The sequence below is a fragment of the Microcaecilia unicolor genome, chromosome 2, assembly GCF_901765095.1.
Source record: "Microcaecilia unicolor chromosome 2, aMicUni1.1, whole genome shotgun sequence".
In the NCBI taxonomy this organism is placed as follows: domain Eukaryota; kingdom Metazoa; phylum Chordata; class Amphibia; order Gymnophiona; family Siphonopidae; genus Microcaecilia; species Microcaecilia unicolor.
Genome location: NC_044032.1, coordinates 7,228,374 through 7,246,321, shown reverse-complemented (window position 1 = coordinate 7,246,321; position 17,948 = coordinate 7,228,374). Strand labels below are relative to the sequence as shown.

Below are 17,948 nucleotides of genomic sequence, written 5' to 3'. Positions count from 1 at the left end.
GAAAACCTAAATATGAAAGGGCAAAACCACTGCGCGAGAGACTACATTGGCTTCCACTCAAAGACCGCGTTACTTTTAAAATTTGCACACTAGTCCATAAGATCATTTACGGTGAAGCCCCAGCGTACATGACTGATTTAATAGACCTACCACCCAGAAACGCCAAAAGATCATCCCGAACTCACCTCAACCTTCACTACCCAACTTGCAAGGGGTTGAAATACAAGACGATATACGCGTCAACCTTTCCTACATGAGCACGAAGTCCTGGAATACACTACCGCGCAACCTAAGAACGACTAACGAACAAGCCTCCTTCCGTAAACTACTAAAGACTCACCTGTTTGAACAAACTTACGGAAAAAGCCAAAACACTTAGAAACCACACTCACTGTTCACCAACTCAATACACTTCCACTTCTGATCCCACATCCCTTTATCCAGTCAATCATTCACCTACCTACGGAACAATGTACCGTGATACTTTCAATGCCCTTTTTTCCTATTGTCTCCTTCTAATGTTTCTATGTTGATGTCCCATTGTTATACTCCCATTGATATTCGAATGTCTCGCACAACTCTGTTCAATGTAATCCATAACTTAGTCGTAACAAATGTATTTCTATTATTCATGTCTTATTGTAAGCCACACTGAGCCCGCAAATAGGTGGGAAAATGTGGGATACAAATGCAATAAATAAATAAATAAATAAATAGCCCCTGATGTACCTCTCAGTGGGGCAAAACACGGCCAATGTCGGGCTTTCTTGGTTTGCATGTCAGTAATAAAGTTTTTTTCATCCTGGATATGAGCTGCTTCTTTTTGTTGCCATCTTTGATAATGAGTGTAACTGTTGGGCAGACTGGATGGACCGTTCAGGTCTTTATCTGCCGTCATTTACTAAGTTATTATGCACAGTTCATTAATGTGCACCCAGAATCCAGGGTATAGACGCTATGGGCCCAGTATTCAGCTGGCGAAGAAGGCTGGTATTTACTGTTTCTTTCACATCTTTGGGGGTGGAAGGGTGGGAGGGGATCAGTGACCTGTGCGGAAGTTAAGAGGTAGTCATGACCTTAATCTCTTCAGTGGTCATCTGGTCATTTAGGGCACATTTTTATGACTTGAAAATTCGTTATAAAAACATGTCTAGACATAGGCGCCCGGTATAGGAGGCTTGGGGAGGCTAAGAGGCTTATTTTCAAAGCACTTAGCCTCCCAAAGTTCCATAGAAACATATGGAACTTAGCCTCCCAAAGTGCTTTGAAAATATGCCTCTATGCCTCCCCAGCCAAAGCGACGGTGGTGTGCTGGAGCAGACTCGCACCGAGCCGGCTCTCCTCCCTCCGGATCCGGTCACCAACCTGACTCGTCGAATTATTCGAGGCAGGCAGTCTTGCCTGCCCGCCCTGCTGCCAGCGCTGACTTCCCCCGCTTGACGTTGTGTCGAGTCTTCAGAATTATCAATAAAACTGTTTATTATTCAACATCCTCCAGTTTCTGGCATCCTTGGTCGCTCTCCCACTTTTTCTGCAACATTGTCTTTACCGTGGGGTGTTTGAGTTCTCCGCTCTTCTGGCGGATTTTCTCCCAGAAAAACAAAGTCACCAGACAACAAAAGTAGAAAAGATCATTTTATTTTCATTATAGTGTTTGGAATATGTCCACTTTGAGAATCAGGTGCTCAACATTAAAAGTTTATATTTATTTACTTATGTATGGCATTTTATCCCACATTAAACATGAATTAGGATGTTTTGTGGCTCTACATGAGAACTGTGATATTATGATCCCTTGTTTCATATTGTTGACGGTCTGCATTTTCCGTATGGGTGGTATATTGGTGTATTAGTTCTGCCCAGTGTAATATTTATGGTACAGTAAGGTTCTGAGTGTGTTTTTGCACAAAGTTGTTCATAGTGTTTTGCAGTTGAGTGATTGTGGTTAGTATGTGCTTTGAGCAACCACTTTATTCTTTGACATGATACATAGCTAATATCTAAATTTAATAAAAGGTATTAATTGTGACTTTTATTTTTATTTTATTTTTTTTCTGTGTGTTATCAGACATTTATGGATTTAAGCTCCACCCCTGGCCCCACCCCTAACCCCGCCCCCTTTAGCCTCCCCAAACAGTTGGGCCACCGACTGCCTATGTGTCTAGACCAAAACGTTTAAATTGTCGCCCGGACATTTTTGCTTTGTTCTATTATGGCGGAAAAACATCTAAGTATTAGTAAAGACCAAATCCTGACCCCCAACACTGCACACCAAAACATTTAAAAATGGGTTTCGAGAATAGCTATTTTGAAACTTTTGGCAAGCAAAATGTCCAAATGCTGATTTACGACGCTTTTTGAATGTTTTGCTGTTTTGAAAATCAGCTCCTATATGTACTCTGGAACATATCCAGAATATTATACAAACTCAGGAACATATTCAGGAATTTATACAAACTATATATGCAGGAGATTATATACACCCTGGAACATATTCATGGAATTACATACACAGTATGCAACATATCCAGAAGATTATATATACTCTGCAACTTATCCAGAAGACTACATGTACCCTGGAAGATATTCAGGGGATTACATACACTCTAGAACATATTCATGAGATTATATGAACTCAGGAACATATCCAGAAGTTTATATAAACTGGAGTATATCCAAAAGATTACATACACTCTGGAACATGTTCAGTAGACTACATATTCTGTGAAACATATCCAGAAGATTATGAGTCTCATTTTCAAAGTGAAAAATGTCGATCAATAATTGTAAATGTAACACTTCTCCACTTTACCTATACTTGGAATTGTTTTCCTCTCCTATCTGTTTGCTTAATCTTATTATGTCATCCATGTTCTCTATGTAATACCAACTGTTATCTAATCTGGTATGGCAAATGCCATAACGATACATTGTAAGCCACATTGAGCCTGCAAATAGGTGGGAAAATGTGGGATACAAATGCAACAAATAAATAAATAAATAATGTCTCAAAACTGCATAAAGTGGCATTTGGATGTTTCTCTCTAAAAAATGTTCAAATTGTGATTTTCAAAACTTGGATTTGAGATGTTTTTTCTCTGTACTGTGCCCAGATCACAAGGGGGCATGATAGGGTCGTGTTTCGGGTGGTATTTGGGTGTTCCCAAAACTTGGACATTTTTTTGCCATAATGGAACAAAACAAAAACGTCTAGGGCTAAAAGTTAGTGTTCATGAAAACAGGTTTAGACCTAAGGGTCTAAGTCAGAAAAGTGCCCTAAATGACCAGATGACCACGGGAGGGATTAAGACATGACTCCCCCTTATTCCCACAATGGTCACTGACCCCCCCCCCCCCCCCAACCACCACACAAAGATGTATTTATTTATTTATTTGTTACATTTGTATCCCACATTTACGGTATGAACAAATACATAGTATGAATGAATACAAAGTGATAATGTGGTATAATGAGGTATATTTATGGTAGGAAACAGTTGGGGGGAGCTTATAGAGGGAAAGGCGGAAGAAGAGTCAGGTAATGTCCGTTGCAGTCTTTGGTTATGTTGTGTCGCAAGTGACCGGTATTTTTATGTTGGGTCAGTGGGGTATGCTCTTCTGAACAGGTCTGTCTTTAGTGCTTTCCGAAAATTTAGGTGGTTGAGCGTAGTTTTTTCTGCTTTTGGCAGTGCATTCCATAGTTGTGCGCTTAGGTAGGAAAAGCTGGTTGCATAGGTGGATTTGTATTTGAGTCCTTTGCTGCTTGGGCAGTGGAGGTTTAGATATGATTGTGCAGACTTTGTGGAGTTTCTGGTTGGCAGGTCAATGAGGTCTGTCATGTAGCCCGGTGACTCGCCGTAAATAATTTTGTGAACAGTCATGCAGATTTTGAAAGTGATGCGTTCTTTGATTGGTAGCCAGTGCAATTTTTCTCTGAGTGGTTTGGTGCTGTCGAAACGTGTTTTTCCAATATAAGCCTGGCTGTTGTATTTTGATTTGATCCTTGCATCCCGCATAGATTCCATTACAGTAATCTGTGTGGCTTAATACCATGGACTGTACCAGGTTACGAAATATTTCTCTCGGGAAGAATGGTTTTACGCATTTGAGTTTCCACTGAGAAAAACATTTTCTTTATGGTGGACTTCGCTTGGGTCTCTAGTGTTAGGTTCCGGTCAATTGTTTCTCTGAGAATTTTCAGGCTGTCTGAGACAGGGAGGGTGTATCCTAGGGTGTTAATGTTTGTGGGTTTGTATGTGTTGTATTGGGATGAGATAATGAGACAAGTGTGTTTTTTCTGTATTGAGTTTTAGTTGGAATGCATTTGCCCATGAGTTCATGATGTTTAAGCTTAGTTTGATTTAGTTGGTGATTTCCGCCAGATCATGTTTGTATGGAATATATAATGTAACGTCCTCAGCGTAGATAAATGGGTTGAGTGCTTGGGTGGATAGGGTCTTGGCTAGTGAAGTCAACATGAGGTTGAAGAGGATCGGTGACAGTGGTGATCCTTGCGGTACTACGCAGCCTGGTTTCCACGGTGACGATATGTTTGTTTTTGATTTCACTTGATATGTTCTTGTGGTTAGAAAGCCCTTAATCCAATTCAGAGTGCCACCACTGATTCCGAAGCAGTGGCGTAGCTACGTGGGGCCTGAGGGGGCCGGGGCCCCCGCAGATTCACCCCAGGACCCCTCTCCCGGCGAACCCGCCCCCGCCGCCGCCTACCTTTACTTTTGCTGGCGGGGGATCCCACTCCCTGCCAGCCGACGTCTTCTCAGTCCTTCCTGCACTTCAATTTGTTTGCTGACGTCCTGCACGTTGTACGTGCAGGACGTCAGACTCAGAGAACAGAACTGTTCTCTGAGTCTGACGTCCTGCACGTACAATTACGTGCAGGACGTCAGCAAACAAATTGAAGACCAGGAAGCGATTAAGAAGAAGACGTCGGCTGGCGGGGAGTGGGATCCCCCGCCAGCAAAAGTAAAGGTAGGCTGCGGCGGCGGCGGGTTCGCGGCGGGAGGGGGGGCGGCAATGTCGGCGGTGGGGGGGGGGGGCGGCGCCGGGGGGAGGGCTAAAATGTGCCCCCGGGCTCTGGACCCCTCTTCCACGGAAGGCTGGCTACGCCCCTGTTCCGAAGTATTCTAGGATTCCTAGCAGTATGTTATGATTAACCATGTCGAATGCACTTGACATGCCAAATTGGAGGAGGAGAATTCTCTTCCCTATTGCTATTTCCTGCTTGAATTTGGTTAGGAGAGTGAGTAGTACTGTTTTGGTGCTGTGTAGGGGTCGAAATCCTGATTGTGACTCATGTAGGATAGTGAATGTGTTTATGTAGTGTAAAGCTCCCGGCCACTGGGGTGATTCAGAAATGCAGCCCCCTGCGGGCTGGAGTCTCACTTGCCAGACTCCTCGGGGTTCCCTTGGCTACCAAGCCAAGCTATGTATTGCACTTGGCCAGGCAAACTGCTCAGCCACAGACAGTTCCAACCAAAGCAGTTCCAAACCACCAGTAGTAAATCCCAGGTAACTCCAGCACGCACAGCATAGAAGCAAACAGTTCAAAACAAGTTGCTTTGATGATGAATAGCAAATATGCTGAAAAGTGTTGGGGAGGGGAGGAAAAGGGGTCAAGCTGCCATATAAGGCTTGTTTTGCATGCTTTTTACCCCTTATATGGCAGCCTGACCCCTAGTGGTAGTACTGCAAGACTACCACTAGTTGTTGCTGGCTCCATTTTGAATCCAGCACCAGCAGCTGACTGGGGATCACTCGTGCCCTGGGACTCCATAGACCACCAGGGATTGGAAGAGGTATGGCCAAGGTGGGGGGCTTTGGGAGGATGGGAGGCCTACAGGGTAAGGAACTGTTTGTTTTTCCGGGGACACTTTGGGGGGGGGGGGGGGTGGAATCACAGTTCAGCTCCAGTCCTTTAAGATGCTGCCCAGGAACGTTGGATTGTGGGTTATTCCCTTAACTGACCTTAGTAACTACCCCATTTAGATAGGACACCTTGCACAAGGAAATCTCTTGTGTCCTCTGGCTACAACTTGTCTTGAGCTTGGAATTAGGAAAAAGGGCAGTTGTTAAATCTAAAATCCAAAGCCCTCAAAATATAATAGATTTTCCAAAGTAAAACTCTGTGTCAGATGCTTGGAATGCCCTCCCGCGGGAGATGGTGGAGAGGAAAACGGTAACGGAATTCAAACATGCGTGGGATAAACATAAAGGAATCTTGTTCAGAAGGAAAGGATCCTCAGGAGATTAACCAAGATTGGATGCAGAGCTGGTAGTGGGAGGCGGGGCTGGAGGTTGGGAGGCGGGGATAGTGCGTGGCAAACTTATACGGTCTGTGCCAGAGCCGGTGGTGGGAGGCGGGGATAGTGCTGTGCAGACTTATACGGTCTGTGCCAGAGCCGGTGGTTGGGAGGCGGGGCTGGTGGTTGGGAGGCGGGGCTAGTGCTGGGCAGACTTATACGGTCTGTGCCCCGAAGAGCACAGGTACAAATCAAAGTAGGGTATACACAAAAGTAGCACACATGAGTTGTCTTGTTGGGCAGACTGGATGGACCGTGCAGGTCTTTTTCTGCCATCATCTACTATGTTACTATGTAAGTGGTTTCCTTTATCTTCTTCGCCTCAGGGTAACTCCAGCAAGCACAGCACAGAAGCAAACAGTTCAAAAGAAAGGGGTATCAGCAAATCAGAAATAAGATGCACCTATTGCTTCAGGCTCCAGTTGTACCTAAACAAGGAAGAGACTTAGAGAAAAATTCAGTGAGAAAAAGGGCTGAACTGAGGAAATGAGAATCACCAGAGTGAGGAGTGGGAAGTGTTCTCAGAAAGGATTTACTAATGTACACAGAAAAAAAAAAAAATCAAGCTTACAAAGATGATGGATAGCTTGGGGAAGTAGTTTTCTAGGGTGATACTGATACACAGAAGGATTGCCTTGAGACCCATAGTTATAAAGGACAGAGATGAAAAAGGAAGATTTGGAATTCTGGTGAGAGCTTACATTCAAGGGTGGTAGCGGAATTCAAAAAGGCGTGGAGGGTCTCTAATTAGAAAACAAAACTTAAAGGGTTGCATATGTGTTTGCATGTCAAGTGGTGCTTAGATGGCAACTCTGGGTATAAAAACTAAGGCCGATGCTGGGCTGGCTTGTACGGTCTATGTCCCACCTATAGCAAATCCGGTTTAGGATGTGATGTGCTGGAGAGGGCTTCAATGGAAACTCTAATAATTTGGAACATGAGGACAGTACTGGGCAGACTTTATCTGCTGGCATCTACTATGTTATGTATGTTATGTTAAGTCCGCTTTGACGGCGACTCCAGTAGCTGGAAGATAAGGACAGCTCGTGAGCTCTTACCAGCTATAAAATAGGTGGTGGTAAGGGCTCATACACTTGTGGATCTACTGAAACGGGGAATTCTCCGAGGACTAGCAGGCTGTAATATTCTTACAAATTGGTCGACATCCGCTTCTGCCCGGGAACCAGCATTTTGCAAAATCAGAAAAGTTTGCCAGAGCCTGCACGTGCGGAACAATTTTCCCTGCCTGTCGTGTGAGCATGTACCTCAGTTCTTTCTTTTCCGCAATGAGGTGTGGCAGGTTCCTCATGTGCTCCTCATTTTCTGTCCGAGAAAGAGCCTTCATTTTTTTGTGATTTTATCGCCTTATTTTCATTTGTTTTCGTCTTGTTATAAAAAAAAAAAGGAAAGTGTGTTTTCCCTTTATTTTTCAGTTCTTTTCTGTCCAATTTTAAGTTTCCTTTCTTTTTTGGTTTTAGGCTGCATGGCCGGGTTTCTCCCTTTATTTTTTGTGCCTTTTTTACGTCGTTCCTCGGCGTCGAGGCAGGCTCAGTCTCAGAGTTCATTTAGGGAAATGCTTTCCAATACTGAAAAGGAGCACTTGTGGGAGTCAGAGGAAGATCCCAGATTCTTTTCCTCTGATGTGTCTTTTGGGATTCCCTCTGAACCTTTCCCTCCACCTGAAAGGAGACGGTCTCCTACTGAAAGTCTCTCTTTTTCATCTTTTGTTCGGGAAATGGCTGCGGCCATTCCATTCCCTATGGAGGTGGAGGATAAGCTGTCATGGCCTGGATGTTGAGAACTTAGAATTCGCCTCCTTGGGTCTTTCAGAGGGTGTCTCCCGAGTCTTGCTTGCTTCCAGGAAAGATTCCATGAAGAGATGTTACTCTTTCAAGTAGAGGAGGTTTGCCATCTGGTGTGACAGCAAGGCCCTAGATCCTCTCTCTTATCCTACACAGACCCTGCTTGATAAGCCTATCTCTGGACAGCCTTTAGTTGTTCACTTCATGAGAGGTTTGCTTTTGTCAAAGCCCCCTGTCAAACCTCTGCCCGTGTCATGGGATCTCAACGTCGTTCTCACCCAGCTGACGAAAGCTCCTTTTGAGCCACTGAATTCCTGCCATCTGAAGTACTTGACCTGGAAGGTTGTTTTCTTGGTGGCTGTTACTTCAGCTCATAGGGTCAGTGAGCTTCAGGCCTTAGTAGTGGATGCACCTTGTACTAAGTTCCTGCCGAAGGTGGTGTCGGAGTTCCATCTGAACAAGTTAGTTGACTTGCCAACATTCGTTCCCCGTCCTCATGCCCACCCTGGCGAAAGCAGCTTGCACACCTTGGACTGCAAGAAAGCATTGGCCTTTTATGTGGAGCAGATGAAGCCCTTCAGACAGTCTGCCCAGTTATTTGTTGCTTTTGATCCCAACAGGAGGGGAGTCGCCATCGAAAAATGCACAATCTCCAATTATCTAGCAGATTGCATTTCCTTCGCTTATGCCCAAGCTGGGCTGATTCTAGAGGGCCATGTCATGGCTCATAATGTCAGAGCCTTGGCTTCGTCAGTGGCTTACTTGAAATCAGCCTCCATTAAAGAGATTTGCAAAGCTGCAACATGGTCTTCAGTCCACACATTCACATCCCACTACTGCCTTGAGATGGATACCCGATGTGACAGTTGGTTTGGGCAGTCTGTGCTGCAGAATCTGTTTGGGGTTTAGAATCCAACTCCACCCACCTAGGCCCATTTTATTCTGTTCCAGGCTGCACTCTCAGCTAGTTGTATATAGTTTCAGGTCAACCTATGTTATGTCCTCACCGTTGCGAGGCCCAATTGACCAATGTTTGTTTTAGGTGCGCCTGGATTTTATTTATTTATTTATTGCATTTGTATACCACATTCCCCCACCTATTTGCAGGCTCAATGTGGCTTACATAGATTTGTTAACATTGTCATAGCAGGATATCAGATACAGTTAGTAATGTGTAGCGATCAAGGAAGGGAAGGGAAGAAGGGGGTAGTGCTTAAGATTGTTGTATAATGTGGTCTTTCATGTTTGAATGGGTTGGTGAGGTGAATTAGTGAGGTTATAGGTGTTCTTTGTAGGCCTTGTTGAAGAAGAATGTTTTCAGAGATTTACGAAAGATAGTTGTTTCGTTGATTGCTTTCAAGTCTGTGGATGCTAGGGATACCCCAAGTGTTAGAACAAGCAGCCTGCTTGTCCTCGGAGAAAGCGAAGATACTTACCTGTAACAGGTATTCTCCGAGGACAGCAGGCTGAATATTCTCACAATCCCACCCACCTCCCCTTGGAGTTGTCTATTTCTTTTTACTTTTAGACTTAACTGACATACGCGTTCATGCGACAGGCGGGAAATTGGTCCGCGCATGTGTGCTGCACGCACACCAGAAGGCTCTGGCAAACTTTTTTACTTTTGCAAAATGCTGGTTCCCAGGCCAACGCAGACGGCGACCCACTTGTGAGAATATTCAGCCTGCTGTCCTCGGAGAATACCTGCTACAGGTAAGTATCTTCACTATATGGCGTATGGCCATTATTGGAAAAATAGAAACATCTGTCTTATCGTGACAGCACTAAAAGTGGCCTCAGTGCGCATCAAAGACCCGTGTTGGAGCTACGTCAGGCCACTTTTTAGTGTGGCTTTGTAAAAGGGTTCCATAGTGTTATTAGTGTATTAGACAGTATAAAAACGTTTTCTGTTTGTTATAAATGTATTACTGTGTCGTACATTTTGAAAAAGTAAATCATCAGTTCACATATACCCATTCCACTCCACTCAGGATTGTATAAGCTGATATCATCCAGCTTATAATCGAAAGACAAAAACGCCTATATTGCGACCTAAATCGGGAGATAGGCGTTTATCTCCCAAAAACGAATAACGCGGTATAATCGAAAGCCGAACTTGGACGTTTTCAACTGCACTCCATCGCGGAAGCGTACAAAGTTGACGGGGGCGTGTCGAAGGCGTGGTGAAGGCGGAACTGGGGCGTGGTTATCGGCCGATCAGAGATGGGCGCCTTTCGCCGATAATGGAAAAAAAATATGCGTTTTTAGCGAGAATTTAGGGCACTTTTCCTGGACCCTGTTTTTCCACGAATAAGGCCCCAAAAAGTGCCCTAAATGACCAGATAACCACTGGAGGGAATCGGGGATGACCTCCCCTGACTCCCCCAGTGGTCACAAACCCCCTCCCACCACAAAATATGCCATTTCACAACTGTTTATTTTCACCCTCAAATTTCATACCCACCTCCCTGGCAGCAGTATGCAGGTCACTGGAGCAGTTATTAGGGGGTGCAGTGGACTTCAGGCAGGTGGACCCAGGCCCATCCCTCCCCTACCTGTTACAATTGTGCTGCTTAATGCTTAGTCGTCCAACCCCCCCCCCCCCAAACCCACTGTACCCACATGTAGGTGGCCCCCTTCACCCCTTAGGGCTATAGTAATGGTGTAGACTTGTGGGCAGTGGGTTTTGAGGGGGATTTGGGGGGCTCAACACACAAGGGAAGGGTGCTATGCACCTGGGAGCTCTTTTACCTTTTTTTTTTGTTTTTGTAAAAGTGCCCCCTAGGGTGCCCGGTTGGTGTCCTGGCATGTGAGGGGGACCAGTGCACTATGAATCCTGGCCCCTCCCACGAACAAATGCCTTGGATTTATTCGTTTTTGAGCTGGGCGCTTTCATTTTCCATTATCACTGAAAAACAAAAACGCCCAGCTCACAAATTGTCGAATAAAACATGGACGTCTATTTTTTTTCCCAAAATACGGTTCGGTCCGCCCCTTCACGGACCCGTTCTCGGAGATAAACGCCCATGGAGATAGACGTTTTCGTTCAATTATGCCCCTCCATACAGTGGTGGAAATAAGTATTTGATCCCTTGCTGATTTTGTAAGTGTGCCCACTGACAAAGACATGAGCAGCCCATAATTGAAGGGTAGGTTATTGGTAACAGTGAGAGATAGCACATCACAAATTAAATCCGGAAAATCACATTGTGGAAAGTATATGAATTTATTTGCATTCTGCAGAGGGAAATAAGTATTTAATCCCTCTGGCAAACAAGACCTAATACTTGGTGGCAAAACCCTTGTTGGCAAGCACAGCCTTCAGACGTCTTCTGTAGTTGATGATGAGGTTTGCACACATGTCAGGAGGAATTTTGGTCCACTCCTCTTTGCAGATCATCTCTAAATCATTAAGAGTTCTGGGCTGTCGCTTGGCAACTCGCAGCTTCAGCTCCCTCCATAAGTTTTCAATGGGATTAAGGTCTGGTGACTGGCTAGGCCACTCCATGACCCTAATGTGCTTCTTCCTGAGCCACTCCTTTGTTGCCTTGGCTGTATGTTTTGGGTCATTGTCGTGCTGGAAGACCCAGCCACGACCCATTTTTAAGGCCCTGGCGGAGGGAAGGAGGTTGTCACTCAGAATTGTACGGTACATGGCCCCATCCATTCTCCCATTGATGCGGTGAAGTAGTCCTGTGCCCTTAGCAGAGAAACACCCCCAAAACATAACATTTCCACCTCCATGCTTGACAGTGGGGACGGTGTTCTTTGGGTCATAGGCAGCATTTCTCTTCCTCCAAACACGGCGAGTTGAGTTCATGCCAAAGAGCTCAATTTTGTCTCATCTGACCACAGCACCTTCTCCCAATCACTCTCGGCATCATCCAGGTGTTCACTGGCAAACTTCAGACGGGCCATCACATGTGCCTTCCGGAGCAGGGGGACCTTGCGGGCACTGCAGGATTGCAATCCGTTATGTCGTAATGTGTTACCAATGGTTTTCGTGGTGACAGTGGTCCCAGCTGCCTTGAGATCATTGACAAGTTCCCCCCTTGTAGTTGTAGGCTGATTTCTAACCTTCCTCATGATCAAGGATACCCCACGAGGTGAGATTTTGCGTGGAGCCCCAGATCTTTGTCGATTGACAGTCATTTTGTACTTCTTCCATTTTCTTACTATGGCACCAACAGTTGTCTCCTTCTCGCCCAGCGTCTTACTGATGGTTTTGTAGCCCATTCCAGCCTTGTGCAGGTGTATGATCTTGTCCCTGACATCCTTAGACAGCTCCTTGCTCTTGGCCATTTTGTAGAGGTTAGAGTCTGACTGATTCACTGAGTCTGTGGACAGGTGTCTTTCATACAGGTGACCATTGCCGACAGCTGTCTGTCATGCAGGTAACGAGTTGATTTGGAGCATCTACCTGGTCTGTAGGGGCCAGATCTCTTACTGGTTGGTGGGGGATCAAATACTTATTTCCCTCTGCAGAATGCAAATAAATTCATATACTTTCCACAATGTGATTTTCCGGATTTAATTTGTGATGTGCTATCTCTCACTGTTACCAATAACCTACCCTTCAATTATGGGCTGCTCATGTCTTTGTCAGTGGGCACACTTACAAAATCAGCAAGGGATCAAATACTTATTTCCACCACTGTATGTCCCCTCAACTATGTCTTCTCCTGCCCTAAACTCTTTAGTCATTCCTTGAGTTTTTCCGTCCCATTTTCCCTCCAAAAAGGGTCTCCTACTGTTTCCTCCCTGGTAGACCCCTCCCCTTGTTCTAGAAGCTGCAGGGGTATAAATACGTCAGAGCACAGTATTCTTGTAGAGCCACTAGAGGTCTCTGACATGTAAGCAAGGCAGAACCCTAGGAGTCTCTACAATATCGTTTATTTGTTGTTAGTTAAACTTTATATCTGTGCATTCAAGTGGAATAATGCTGCAAAAAAACACTAAATTATAGCTAGTATGTTTTATTTTCTAACTAACTTAATTTTCATGTAAACTATGTTCTGGTACCTCAGCCTCTGTTCAGAAGGTTTTAATTGGCATATGTTTTGATATAGTATGAAAAAGGACAGTTTGTGCATGTGGTTATGTATAATGATAAACCGTAGTTATTATGTTTTCCTGCTTTATAATCTGCATATTTGGGTAACTCTTGTTTCAGCAGCCAAAGGACTAATAGAAGCCTGTATGAGCACTGAGGGGCCGATGCAGAAAACCATGCGTTAGAGCCATGTGCTGATGGGCGGAGCACACGACTTCTAAGGTGAAGATAATGAGAAAATTTAGTCCTCCGATGCAGTTAGGTAATTGTATACAAAGTTCTGTGTCAAACACATCTGTGCCCTTGCTGGAATGTTAATCTGCCGATGAATATCAGCCTCGCAAACACATAAAATATTTGTGATGTCAATGTTGATTACACAGAACAACATTCCAGTACGTGCATGATCATATCAAGATTTTTAAGGAAGAATTCTGGCTGCACCCTGGTTCTTGGTCATCTCCACTGTAATTCAATAAGGAGGCACCTACTGTAACATAGTAACATAGTAGATGACGGCAGAAAAAGACCTGCATGGTCCATCCAGTCTGCCCAACAAGATAAACTCATATGTGCTACTTTTTGTGTATACCTTACCTTGATTTGTACCTGTCCTTTTTAGTGCACAGACTGTGTAAGTCTGCCCAGCACTATCCCCACCTCCCAACCACCAGCCCCGCTTCCCACCACCGGTTCTGGCACAGACCGTATAAGTCTGCCCAGCACTATCCCCGCCTCCCGCCACCGGCTCTGCCACCCAATCTCGGCTAAGCTCCTTAGGATCCATTCCTTTCTGAACAGGATTCCTTTGTTTATCCCACGCGTGCTTGAATTCTGTCACCATTTTCATTTTCACCATCTCCCTGTGGAAAGATAGGTGCTTACTTTTCTTTATGGAATACTGATGTAAGTAGCCTTACGCATGGTTACTTTGCAGACAGGGGCATTTATGGCAGCCATTCAGCTGGTGTAATTGCGTGGACCTACATTAGCATTTACACACGTTCTTGCTGCCCGGGAAAGTTTGGTCATATTTTTCTATGAGAATTGGTGCAACCCCCAAAGGTAGAAATACCTGAGAACATTGCACCAAATGGTGCAGATTTGAAAGCTACCTCCATACCCTTTAGAGAAAGCCTGCATTGGCTCCCACTGAAGGACCGTATTGCATTCAAGATATGTACCTTGGTCCATAAAATCATTTATGGAGATGCCCCATCATACATGTCAGACCTAATTGACTTACCAGAGAGATACAATAAAAGTTCATCACGCACCTGCTTAAACCTTCATTATACAAAGCAAAGAGTAGGAAAGATGGGCTCTTCCAAGAAACCGGAGCAGACGTGTGTAATAAAATCAAACCTTTATTCCAAGATACAAATTAACACACTGGACTCAACCTTCATTATCCCAATTGCAGAGGACTATGCACACAACTATGGAATGAATTACCGATTGCCATAAAAACGACACACGACGTGACAACCTTCTGAAAGTTATTAAAGACCTACTTATTCATAAAGGCGTAGAATAAAGATTCCCCATAACGATCTGACTTCCTAATTATTCCAATCACAACTATTAAGGATCCCTCCTATCTGTTCATCCCAATTACATCCTCATGACTGAATATTATATCTTGTCCTGATATCATTATGTTATGTTATGTTGATCTTTCAATCCACTTCCAATCCAATATGATTTACTTATGCACTCTTATTTGTAATAATTGTAAAATTATTATTCCATTAATATGATTGCTTTGATATTCTATGTACCCATCTGTATTTTGAAATTCTTATCCTATAATGAGTACATGTTGCTATAACATTTTGTAAGCCACATTGAGCCTGCAAATAGGTGGGAAAATGTGGGATACAAGTGCAGCAAATAAATAAATAAAATATTTTTATGTATTAAGTTTTGGTATGCATAATATATTTAGGTATCAAGAGTAACCATTGATTTGCTGTTGCATGCTGTGAATGCAGATAGGTCCATCTGTGAAGCTGCGCAGCTCAGCAGTGGGATCTAGCACACATCAGGCAGTATCAGATAGGTGGAGATTTGCACAGCTTCAAAACTCTGCTGGCCTGCTGATACACCACGGATTGGAGTCAAGTACGTCACAGTGAACCAAAGCTACGTGGGCACAGGAGCCAACTTTTGAACACAATTAGGAGTGCTAAACCGAACAGAAATTATACCTCCCTCGACACAGCAAGGAATTTGCTGAATATTCTGCCAATGATACGCTGTCCTCACTTGGATTTCAGGGCTCTGTTCTTTCCTGGTTTTCTTCTTATCTCTCCCAGCGTACCTTTAGTGTATACTCTAGTGGATCCTCCTCTCCTTCTATCCCACTGTCACCTGGTGTACCTCAGGGATCTGTCCTGGGACCTCTATCTATACTTCTTCCCTTGGTACTCTGATCTCATCCCATGGTTTTCAATATCATCTTTACGCTGATGACTCCCAGATCTACCTCTCCACACCAGAAATCTCAGCCGAAATCCAGGCCAAAGTATCAGCCTGCCTGTCTGACATTGCTGCCTGGATGTCTCAGCGCCATCTGAAACTAAACATGACCAAGACTGAGCTTCTTATCTTTCCCCCTAAACCAACATCTCCTCCTCCCCCATTTATTTCTGTGGATAACAATCTCATCCTTCCAGTCTCATCAGCTCATAACCTTGGGGTCATATTCGACTCCTCCCTCTCCTTCTCTGCACATATTCAGCAGACTGCTAAAACCTGTCGTTTCTTTCTCTATAATATCAGCAAAATTCGCCCTTTCCTTTCTGAGCACACTACCAGAACCCTCATCCACACTCTTATCACCTCTCACTTAGACTATTGCAACTTGCTTCTCACAGGTCTCCCACTTAGCCATCTCTCTCCTCTTCAATCTGTTCAAAATTCTGCTGCACGACTAATATTCCGCCAGGGTCGTTATGCTCATATTAGCCCTCTCCTCAAGTCACTTCACTGGCTTCCTATCTGTTTCTGCATACAGTTCAAACTCCTCTTATTGACCTATAAGTGCATTCACTCTGCAGCTCCTCAGTATCGCTCCACCCTCATCTCTCCCTACATTCCTCCCAGGGAACTCCGTTCACTGGGTAAGTCTCTCTTATCTGCACCCTTCTCCTCCACTGCTATCTCCAGACTCCGTTCCTTTTATCTTGCTGCACCATATGCCTGGAATAGACTTCCTGAGCCGGTACATCAAGCTCCATCTCTGGCCGTCTTCAAATCTAAGCTAAAAGCCCACCTTTTTGATGCTGCTTTTAACTCCTAACCCTTATTCACTTGTTCCGAACCCTTATTTTGTCATCCTCACTTTAATATTCCTTTATCTCTTGTTTGTCCTGTTTGTCTGTCCTAATGAGTGTAAGCTCTGTCGAGCAAGAACTGTCTCTTCATGTTCAAGTGTACAGCGCTGCGTAAGTCTAGTAGCGCTATAGAAATGATAAGTAGTAGTAGTAGTAATATTGGCACCCACAGTACCCTCAGAGCTGGCTCCTATGTACATGGGCCACTATGTAAAAACATGTCCTGGACCACTTAATTCCTGACTTGTACATGCAATCAAGTCACTCTTACGTAGGTGCTGCATAGGAGAGGCACAGGAAGCCAAACCTTCAGAAATAAATTTGCCGATTTATCACCAATTTAAGAAAGAAAAAAAATAGCATTAGTCAGAATAGATTAGGGGGCTGATTTAACTGGCCAGAAGCAGCTCCTGACTGGTTAAATTGCCTGTTCAGCAGCACTTAACCAGTTAGTGCCAAACTGAAAATCGGCTATTTTGACGGCATTCAGGAGCAGAGACAGACTTGGCCAGTTTAGTGCTGGCACTGAATATCTGGGTTTAACGCAGGTAGCGATCAGTGATCACTGCAGGCTGAATATCGGGCTCTAGAATTTTTTACAAAATTGTTGCCTTTTTTGGGGGGGGGGGGGGGATTTTGCTCACACCTTTTTCAGTAGTAGCTCAAGGTGCGTTACATTCAGGTACACAGGATATTTCTCTGTCCCAGGAGGGCTCACAATCTAAGTTCGTACCTGAGGCAATGGAGGGAAAGAGCTCTTGGGCGCATTTGACCCTGGCAGAATTCCTGGATCCCAGAAGACTTCTCTGAATATGTGCAATGGGATCAGGAGGGTAAGAAGGCCTGAACTGTAAGGGAGCAGCACTGGGCAGGACCAGCTTCCGTGGAGTAATTAACTGCATGTTCTGGCACTAGGCTTCTGTCAGGAATAAAATTACTTTTTCCTGATTCTGGTCTTATTCTCTTGTCCCCCTCTCACCCCTTCCAGCTGGTGTGCACAGAGGGGCAGCCAGTGAGAGACTAGCGTGCAGGAGCTTAGGCAGTGAGCCCAAGGGAACTATCAGCATCTTTGTGGAGTCAGACCACAGAAAAGAGAAAGAGGAAGGAAAATCAGCTTTAGGTTTGACAGTTTAGCCATTTTGCTTTTCCTGGTTAGCCAGCTGGAGTTCCTCAACCATAGCTAAACTGGAATATGGTAATGTTCCTTTATGCCCAGTTCTCTATTGGTGGGGGTGAGACAAAACAAAGGAAAAGTGACTCAGACAGTGAAAGGGTAAAAAATGAAATGGAATAACAGGTTAATGGGGGGAGGGGGGGGGGGTAACAGCAAGGGGCCTCCTGTTGCATATAGCTCTTTTGGATTTCTGCACCCCAAATGCATCACCCCACATTTTTTCACATTAAAGCTTAACTGCCAAGCATCAGCCCAATTTTG

At 44.6% G+C, this 17,948-nt stretch overlaps 1 protein-coding gene across 1 annotated transcript in view; it reads left to right on the top strand.

Moving 5' to 3' along the window:
• LOC115461801 (C-type lectin domain family 12 member B-like) overlaps positions 1 to 17,948 on the top strand; it is a 179,837-nt gene that overhangs the window by 6,977 nt on the left and 154,912 nt on the right. Inside the window, exon 2 of the mRNA XM_030191844.1 lies at positions 13,296 to 13,437. Coding sequence (XP_030047704.1) covers positions 13,407 to 13,437 — 31 coding nt within the window. The 5' untranslated portion in view covers positions 13,296 to 13,406. The remainder of the gene's footprint in view (positions 1 to 13,295; positions 13,438 to 17,948) is intronic.